The following is a 9,845-nucleotide window of genomic DNA, read 5'->3' as shown; positions in this document are numbered from 1 at the left end:
TTTAAAAAAGAAGAATTTTCTTTTTAATATTTATTTTTTTTTGTTTTTTGGTTTTTTACATATGTTAAATAACTGCATTAATCCAATCAAAGCAGCTAGGGAGAAAAGTCTTCTATACATTGTATTATAAAAGATTAAGTCCATATGTGTTGTCAACATTTCCGTGTACAGCTTGGTTTGTAGGAGACATGGAATGAGCGATTGGAACCGTCTGGAAGATAATAAATAAATAAATATATATATATTGAAATGAAAACTTATATCAGATATTCTTTTATGAATTAAGCGTATAGTCTAATAGATTTAAGAATTTTAACTGAATAGTTTTACATTTAACTTTCTTATCCAATGTTATTGAGGCAAAGATAGTTATAAAGACAAATAAAATGACCTCTACTTCACAGCTGTGGCAATGAACTGTTGTAGCAATACTTTGTGTGACAGTGCACTGCTGGAATATTGATTCCCAGCCCTCACCTTTCCTGAACTATTGCTGTCAACAGTCAACAATATTAGGTGAAACTATTTCTCTGCTTAAATTACACTTGATTTCGTAATTCACAGAATTTAACCCTTTAGCATTTCAGATTATCCTGTCAAATGTAATGCTTATTCATTCACATTGTTTTGAATTTAATCATATACATTATCTCATAGCTTTGAGAATTTGATGATATCACTTAATTTTTAGAATGAGACTGCCTGACTGGCCTTCGTAGAGATTGTTGCCAGTGCCCCCGGATTGGCTCTTGTGCTGGTGGCACATAAAATACACCATTTTGAGCGTGGCCGTTGCCAGTACCGCCTGACTAGCCTTCGTGCGGGTGACACGTAAAAGCACCTACTATACTCTCTGAGTGGTTGGCGTTAGGAAGGGCATCCAGCTGTAGAAACTCTGCCAAATCAGATTGGAGCCTGGTGTAGCCATCTGGTTTCACCAGTCCTCAGTCAAATCGTCCAACCCATGCTAGCATGGAAAGCGGACGTTAAACGATGATGATGATTATTGGGTAGGTGTGAGAGGCAAGATCTGGTTGGTTTGAACATAAAACAGGTAGAATATTCTGGCCTGATACAGTTGGTTTAAATGCTAAAAGGTTAATCTGCTGGGTTAGCAAAACCATATTTCTTTTTATCCAATTATCTTAGATTAAATTTAAAACACTTAACCCTTTAGCATATAAACCAGTCAAAATATTCTACCACTGGCCATATCCAGCCTCTCACACTTACTCTACAATGTTATTCAAAAATAAACAACCATAATATCAAAGCCATAGGATAATGAATGATTAATTCAAAAGAATGTGAATAAATAATCATTTCTTTGACTGGCTAATTAGAATGCTAAGTGGTTAAGAAACTAAATTGTCAAAGGTATCCTCAATTTCTTAGCACAAATACACTAGAACGACTTTCTGCTGCTATTTTCAAACTCATAACTATGGATAATATTGCAAGCTAATAGAACATTTGTCTTCCTGCTTCTTGCAGTTCTGATGTGTGTTTATTACCAGTCAGGTATCTTAGCCTATGCAAAGACAATATCATCATCATCATCATCGTTTAACGTGCGCTTTCCATGCTAGCATGGGTTGGACGATTTGACTGAGGACTGGTGAAACCGGATGGCAACACCAGGCTCCAATCTAATTTGGCAGAGTTTCTACAGTTGGATGCCCTTCCTAACTGGATGCCCTTCCTAACAATATATTGATTTAAATAATCAAAAGCAGAATTAAATAAGACTTGCTGTCTATTCTGTGTTCAGACCACTGCAACAAATTCTAGAAGTCTGGAAACATGAAAAGATGCAAAAACATTGTAGTAAAAACACAAATATAGAATACATTTGTTGTTGTTGGCACTCCGTCGCTTACGACGTCGAGGGTTCCAGTTGATCCGATCAACGGAACAGCCTGCTCGTGAAATTAACGTGCAAGTGTCTGAGCACTCCACAGACACGTGTACCCTTAACGTAGTTCTCGGGGATATTCAGCGTGACACAGTGTGACAAGGCTGGCCCTTTGAATTACAGGCACAACAGAAACAGGAAGTAAGAGGGAGAGAAAGTTGTGGTGAAAGAGTACAGCAGGGTTCGCCACCATCCCCTGCTGGAGCCTCGTGGAGCTTTTAGGTGTTTTCACTCAATAAACACTCACAACGCCCAGTCTGAGAATCGAAACTGCAATCCTATGACCGCGAGTCCGCTGCCCTAACCACTGGGCCACTGTGCCTCCACAATAGAATACAATATAGACCTAAACATAATATTCCATAGTATGGAAATAAACTGTTACAATCACCTGATATGTAGCTTCAACTCTTGACCTGTACTCTCTTCACTTGATCTGTATCCAAAGAGGGTGTCATGTTACTCTCTTTGCTTGTCTTGTACTCTCCTCTTTTGTCACCTGGCAAGTAATTTGATGACTCTCAGGTTAAGACAGAGTAAAGAGTAAAGACCCCTTTCGGTCATAAATGACCATGGGATTGCATCTAGAAAGTTCCCCTCCAAGGCACAAGTCTGGGCAAGCTTGTTTGTGGAAGAGCACATGCATACCAATCTCCCCTCAGTGATGTTGTCCTAGAGAAAGGCAAAGGCTAATAAATCTTGGTACTAGTGATGTTACAACTCATTTCTACAGCTGAATGAACTGGAGCAACATGAAATAAAGTGTCTTGCTCAAGAACACAACACACAGCCCAGTCCAGGAATCGAACTCACAACCTCATGACTGTAAGCCTGACTCTCAAACATGTGAAGGCACATAGCTCAGTGGTGAAAGACAACTAACTGGTAAAAAGCTTTTAGTTCTGTGCTGACTTCCTCATGCCATTTCATTACATACACTAGTATTATGCTAACAACACTGTCTACTTTTCACTCTACTCATATCTTGTCCTACTTTCTTATTCACAATAACAAGATTTCAGATGTCTATTATCATAATTTATGATAACGTTGAGTAATATAGCATTTTCAACTTATAATGAGTCCCTAAGGACTTCTTTAATTATCATTTCATCTTCAAAATCTTGTTACAGTCAACAACTCTTATAATTTGATTAGGAGTATGTTCCAGCAGGAGTAAAAAAATAAATACTGTGATGAAATAATAACTTAGTTTGAAAAGTGCAAGAACTAATATATTTTAAAAACTCTTTATCGCCATTAAAAATTTAAAACATCAATCATATTCTGTATGATTGTGTAAATCAAAAGACTGACAATAAGCTGAGTGGATGTATATATAAAATTATTTACCTTTATTTCCTATCCAAGCTCCCTTTTCCTGTGCTTCCTCTAGAACCTGTTTCAAAATTAAACTTGCAAGAAACTGAAAAAAAAAAAGCACAAAAGCATAAGAATCTATGATTTTTTTCATCTTGTGTTTAATAGTCTGTAGTAAAAACTACTGTGGTAGAAACAAACTGCTACTTTTTTGACAACAAATAACTGAACGTGATTTCTTGTATAGCTGTAACTTTCTGATGGTGCAACACCAGCACCAAATAATCAACACTATATGGATTATTTTAGGGTAAGGCATTTCCAGAATGAACATAATTTTACATTCAATAGACAGAATGTCAACAGTCTCTATATGAAAGCTCATTAACTAAAAATTAATTTTTAAAACACTGATAAGCAATATTCTGTTAATAAAGGTAATATTAAGAGATAATTGAAAAAGTCAGAGTATGGAATAGGATAATTATGCTTAAGCTAGTCAAAAACAACAGTGACAAACATCTCAACATATACATCACAGTCAGGAGAGGCACATAAATGAAAGAACTGCCTTTATGAGGCCCTCCTGTTGACTAGCCTCAACTACAAATGAAAGTGACTTCATTATCACTGCTGGAGATTTTAAGAACATATTGAACAACACTAAGATGGCTTCTCTGGTGTGTATGGAGATTATGAATATGTTATAAGGAATGAGAAGGAATCAAGACTCCTGGAATTCTGTGATACATATGACCTAACCATGTGTGATACAAATTTCAGGAAACTGGCCAGCCAACTGTTCTCTTATCAATCAGGTTAGCACTGTAGTCAATACATTCTATTCTCACCTGAAAGCAGGATAGGTAAATTGTTGTATATGTATCAAGCCTTTCTCTGATGAAGAATCATCATCATCATCATCATCGTTTAACGTCCGCTTTCCATGCTAGCATGGGTTGGACGATTTGACTGAGGACTGGTGAAACTGGATGGCAACACCAGGCTTCAGTCTAATTTGGCAGAGTTTCTACAGCTGGATGCCCTTCCTAACGCCAACCACTCAGAGAGTGTAGTGGGTGCTTTTACGTGTCACCCACACGAAAACGGCCACGCTCGAAATGGTGTCTTTTATGTGCCACCCGCACAAGCCAGTCCAGGGGCACTGGCAACGATCTCGCTCGAAAATCCTACGGGAGCCAGTCAGGCGGTACTGGCAACGGCCACGCTCATGCACATGTCAAATTAGATTTGTGAGAAATGTTAGCATGCTGGGCGAACAACTTAGCGGTCGCCTGTCGGTACATTCTGATGATGATGATCAAGCCTTTTTCTGATGAAGAATGCACATGTCATTAAATTTGTGATCTCAGAGTAAGAGCAAGGCAGACTCAGAAGCAAAAAAAACAATTTGGAAACGGAAGCTAAAAGTGCCCTCAGTTGGTCACTGATTCAGAGAAGTTCTAATTATGCCTATGACAGAAATATAAAAATAGAGACTTAATCTACTGAGAGCTATTCATCCATTTTGTGGTTGCTGCAAGATCTCAGACTGAAGGCAATGTTGTGTTGGAACAGTGAAGTAGACAGAGGCATAAAAGCAATGAGACAGGCTTGTAAAAACTGGAAGAAAGGAGGCAGCAGAGAGCAATATAATGTTGCTAGAAGAGAAGCTAAGCATCAAGCATCATAAGGAATACTTAACCAATAGAGAAGCAGAAACTATGTGGTTTACACATTTTCTGAGACATGATCAGAGGTGTGTGGTATTCAAGATTTTCAATTGCAGGTATGGTAACTGAGTTTTCATTTTCTATGCCCAAAGATATTGAAATGTCACTTTTGTGTATCTCTGGTCGACTAATCAAATTGGTATATCCAAGCTTGTTTAAAAAAAAAATCAATCACAGCATCTATCATTATTATTTATTTTTTGAATGGCTTACAAGAATAATGCAAGTCATGTACAGGGATGCTATCTGTAAGGTGAGAGTTAATGATGAGTACAGCTATGAGTTTAGTGTACAAGTAGGATCCATCAAGGCTCAGTTCTTAGTCCCCTTCTATTCATCATAGTCCTCCAGATCAAAACAAAAGGGTTTAAGACCAGTTAGCCATGGGAACTCCTTTATGCTGATGTCCTCATTATTATAGGTTAACAGAGAAAGTAGACTATGAAGCATTAAGAGAGCACAGCAAACAGATTTTCTTAAATACCCAGAAGGATCTCTAGAGGTAGCTCAAAACTTCTATTATCTATGTGACCTAATTAGTAACAGATAAGGATGTTCTAAACAAAAATACTCAAAAAAATACCCAGTAAATTATACTGTAAATAAAGTAAAAGAGATCCTACAAGAAACTCTAACAGAGTGAAGACAAAAAACATAAATATTCCATTTTTAGTTACCCCAAATCCCAGAAACCATGGCATCTTACATTCTGCCAAACAATAAATTCCAATTCTATACTAATCATCAAATCTCAGAAAAAAAATTTAATTATCAGAAATTATCAACACCCAAATACAACTACCAAATCTTTAGACTCTTAACAAATGCAAAATTCATATCAGTAAAATAAATGAACAAGCCAAAACATGTAAAACAACTGAACAGGCCAAAACCAAAAAATTCAAGATTGCAAAGGAATTGAAGGTTAATGCAAAGATAAATTGCAAAACAAAATGTCTCATTTACTGCATCATATATCCATAGTGCAATGAGAATCAAAATTGATACATCAGGTTAGGGTGAATAAGCAACAAATCAATAATTCATCTCTTAGAAATGTTTCATGCAGTGAACATCTAGACATGTGTACAAATGAAAGATGCAAAATATTCACTATTTTCAAGATAAAGGAAGAAAATTATCAAATATGAAAAGCAAAAGATGAATACTTTATTAGAATTCCAAATCCAAAACTAAACGAGAAATAGTCAACATCACTACTAAAAACAACTTTCTTAAAATACAACATCCACCCAAGAAGCTGTAACAGGGAAAGCACTTACATAATACATAAACTTCCAAAAGATTTGTGTCATTTTGTATTTTTTTAAGGTTTTTTAAAATTACAATTAATAATTTTTAATAGTAAAAATATTTCTTTAAAGATACACACACACACGCAACTGTGCCCATTGCCTAATTTCATCATCAAGCTTTCCCCACTACCCATGATTTTTGTACTACTGATCGTTCCATTAACTTCATAACTGCATATTTCATCATCTTTTTCTATAATACCATTTATCTTTCTCACTTCTCAGAACCACTTTACTTATCCTCTAACTTTAATTCTTAATATTGTCCCTCTCCACTAACATATTACATTGATTATCCTTCTGTGCTACCAAATGAACTCTCCTTCTCAACTACCATACAAGTCACACTTTCCCATACATACTTTGTGTGCCTCTCCTCTGTACCCACCCATACGTCATCTCCCTCTCACACATTCTTTCTCTGTGTATTGTATTATTATTTCTATTTTGCTACTCTTGCACCTTTCTGTACAGTCAGTCATCACCTACTCTCCCCTACTTTCCCTCCATCTCATATATATCATCCATCACCCCTCTACCATTGTCCACCATTCAATACATGCACCTCTCAACCTACCCAATCTCTACAGTCATCACCTACTCTTCCCTACTTTCCCCTGTCTATTTATGATCAATCACTCACAAATCCTTGTCTTCATATCTTCATATCTAACCAGCTCTCACTTTTTCCATATATTTTTGCAACCTCTACCCATCCTCACTTCCTGTTCTTCTATTCCCTTTTCTATTCACCTTCTTGTATTTTCAGGGTTCACCTGACACTTCATCAATACTACTTTGTCTCACATTCTGGTTCCACTATCACCCTCTCTTCTATCAGGTCATCCTATAAGTTCTGTCCGATTTTACCTTTTTTAAAATTGAATGTAATTTAATAGTATTTTAGAATGTCTAATGGAATTAAAAATTATTTTTATGCATTTGTGTACATTTAAACTAATTAAATATTATCTTACAGAATAATAGAATTAAAATTTCTTTGATTAAAACTCTTTCTAACATGGAAGTGTCCAAAGAGCATTTAAGGCACTTAATGCTTTATGAGTACAAAAAAGGAAACTCTGCAGCCGAAGCGACTCGAAACATACACTCAGTTTATGGGAAAGAATGTTTGAATGCAAGAACTTGCAGAAGATGTTTTGCAAAATTCAGAAGTGGAAATTTCAGCCTTGAAGATGAAGGTCGAACAGAACATCCAGTTGAGTTTGGTGATAAGCTCCTTGAGGCATTACTTGAAGAAAATCCTGTATTATCAGTTGAAGAATTGGCAATAAAGCTTAGTTCAAACCATACAACTGTTCATTGTCATTTTCAACAACTTGGAAAGGTTCCTAAACTTGGAAAATGGGTGACTCATGAATTGTCCAAAAGCAACTGCAAATCCTGAATTGATATCTGCTCTTCTCTCCATTCTTGTGAACTCATTTCACCCTTTTTGGATAGACTTGTGACTGGTGACGAAAAATGGATCTTCTATCGAAATGTTAAATGTCGTAAACAGTGGCTTGATAAAAGGGAAAAAGCTCAACCACAACCGAAAAGGGAACTTCATGGGAAAAAGGTTCTTCTCTCTATCTGGTGGGATTGCAAAGGAGTAATTCACTTTGAATTGTTACCACCTAATGCAACAATCAATGCTCAAGTCTACTGTCAGCAATTAGAGTGTTTGAACCAAGCTTTGAAGAAAAAAGACCCGCTTTAGTGAATCAAAAAGGAGAGATGTTTCATCAGGACAATGCGCAAACCCACACTGCAAAGATCACATCACAGAAGATCGAAGAGCTTGGTTAGGAAAAAATTCCTCATCCACCTTATTCTCCCGACCTTGCTCCTTCAGACTACCATTTGTTTCGTAGTTTATAGAATCATTTGGGGGATGTAACTTTCGCAAGACAGAAGGAGGTCGAAACTGACATTTCAGAGTTCTTCGCTTTGAAACCAAAAGAGTTTTACATTGATGAGATTAAAAAGCTTGTAAATAGATGGAATGAAGTCATTGATAATCAGAGAAAGTACATTGATGATCAAATTTCAATTAAATATAACATTTGATCACTTGTTTTCTTTATTCAAAATTCGGACAGAACTTACGGGATGACCTGATATAATGTGAGTAGTCATGTAGCTCCTCTAAAGCAAAAATCTTGTTCTGTTCTTGCCCCTTCTTTTAAACTTTAACCTCTCATCACTTAACATATGGCCACCTTCTACTGTAGCCCAACACAGTCAAAGAGGTCTTAGCCTTACAAACTGCATGGTGACCTCACTATTGCTACCATGAAAGAAAAGCTGCTGGTGCACACTATAAAGTGAATGGTGTTAGGAAGGGCATCCAGATATAGAAACTATGTCACAATAGACATTGGAGCATGATGTAGACCTTGAACCTGTCAGGTCCTGTCAAACCACCCAGCCCAAACCAGCATAAAAGAGAGAAATTAAAAAATGATGATGATCTTTCACTCTCTTATTAGTTATTGTTTCAAAGTAATTATACTGCTAAAGCTTTATTTTTCTACATATAGAGAAATGTAAATACATCTCAAAGCCTGTAATTATTATCATTGAAAACTGAAACTAACAGGAAAGTTAAATAGAAAAATCAAACAAACCTCAATAATTTTTCGATCATCTTGAACAATATTCCAAGTTTTTAGAAACTGTTGCGATGTGTCTCGAAACTCTCTTGCTAATCTGTCAAGGCCAATGTAGCTGTTAAAACAAACAAGAAACAAAAGGTTACAGACATTAAAAACAGTAAGAATTTTTATGGAATTTAACTTTCTCAGCAGGAGTTTTGCTCTGAATAAAAGAAAGGTTCCTAAGTTCATTTCCAGACACAGTCGTTATGTTTATCCTTTGGGGCAGTGAGGACTGTCAAGTCATCCTGAGAGATGACTGATGATTTGTGCAGTGACTTTACTTAAAACGAAGAAGAATTGCACAGCATCACCCTCACTCTCTTGTCCTTGATCATCTTCAATCCAGTGGCAAGACCAGGCCAAGATGACAGGAGATGGAGACAGATGCAGTGGATGATAAAAATGTTTTACTTGCCTCATCTTGCTCACCACACTCTGCTGAACCATGAAGGCTATTCTTACAGCAATGTCTGCAAGATCCAGTCTTCAACTGCATAGACAGGCAACCCCTAACTTACTAAAGAGTTACATATCTGCACCTACATTAAAAGAAATATGTTTGAGAAAAATGTATACATGGGAAATAACATACCTGGCAGAAGCCTTTGGATTTGCAGAAGTCATGCAGAAGGAATGATAATAGAGAAAGGCAGTTGAAGAGATTTCTTGGAAATGACTGAAGAAAAAAAATAAAGAAAGAAGTAGTGATTATATGCAGGAATTGTTAATTTTTTTCTTTTTTGTCATATATACATTGAAACTTGTATGAATGTTTATTATATTAAAAAATTACAGTCTCATTGAGTTTCACCTAACAGGTGATTGTGATTGAGGTAGGTAGCATTAAGTATACATAAATGTGTGTGTGTGTGTATGCATATATATATATATATATATA

General features: G+C 36.2%; 1 protein-coding gene across 7 annotated transcripts in view; it reads right to left on the bottom strand.

Annotated features, from left to right (window-relative positions):
* The window catches only part of LOC106878697 (guanine nucleotide exchange protein SMCR8), an 84,301-nt gene continuing 74,456 nt past the window's right edge, over window positions 1-9,845 (bottom strand). For 5 of the 7 annotated variants that reach the window (XM_052965761.1, XM_052965758.1, XM_014927987.2 and 2 more), the window contains 4 exons: window positions 9,540-9,623; window positions 8,918-9,017; window positions 3,269-3,341; window positions 1-211 (listed from right to left, as the gene is read on the bottom strand). In XM_052965761.1, the coding sequence (XP_052821721.1) occupies window positions 153-211; window positions 3,269-3,341; window positions 8,918-9,017; window positions 9,540-9,623 (316 nt within the window). In that variant the 3' untranslated portion in view covers window positions 1-152. Of the gene's footprint in view, window positions 212-3,268; window positions 3,342-8,917; window positions 9,018-9,043; window positions 9,487-9,539; window positions 9,624-9,845 lie in introns of those variants that run through there. The other 2 variants (XR_008263496.1, XM_052965762.1) reach the window with 2 other exon arrangements.

Source organism: Octopus bimaculoides, chromosome 2 (assembly GCF_001194135.2).
Source record: "Octopus bimaculoides isolate UCB-OBI-ISO-001 chromosome 2, ASM119413v2, whole genome shotgun sequence".
Taxonomy (NCBI): domain Eukaryota; kingdom Metazoa; phylum Mollusca; class Cephalopoda; order Octopoda; family Octopodidae; genus Octopus; species Octopus bimaculoides.
The sequence above is the reverse complement of the archived record's forward strand: the minus strand, read 5'-3'. Positions and strand labels throughout refer to the sequence as shown.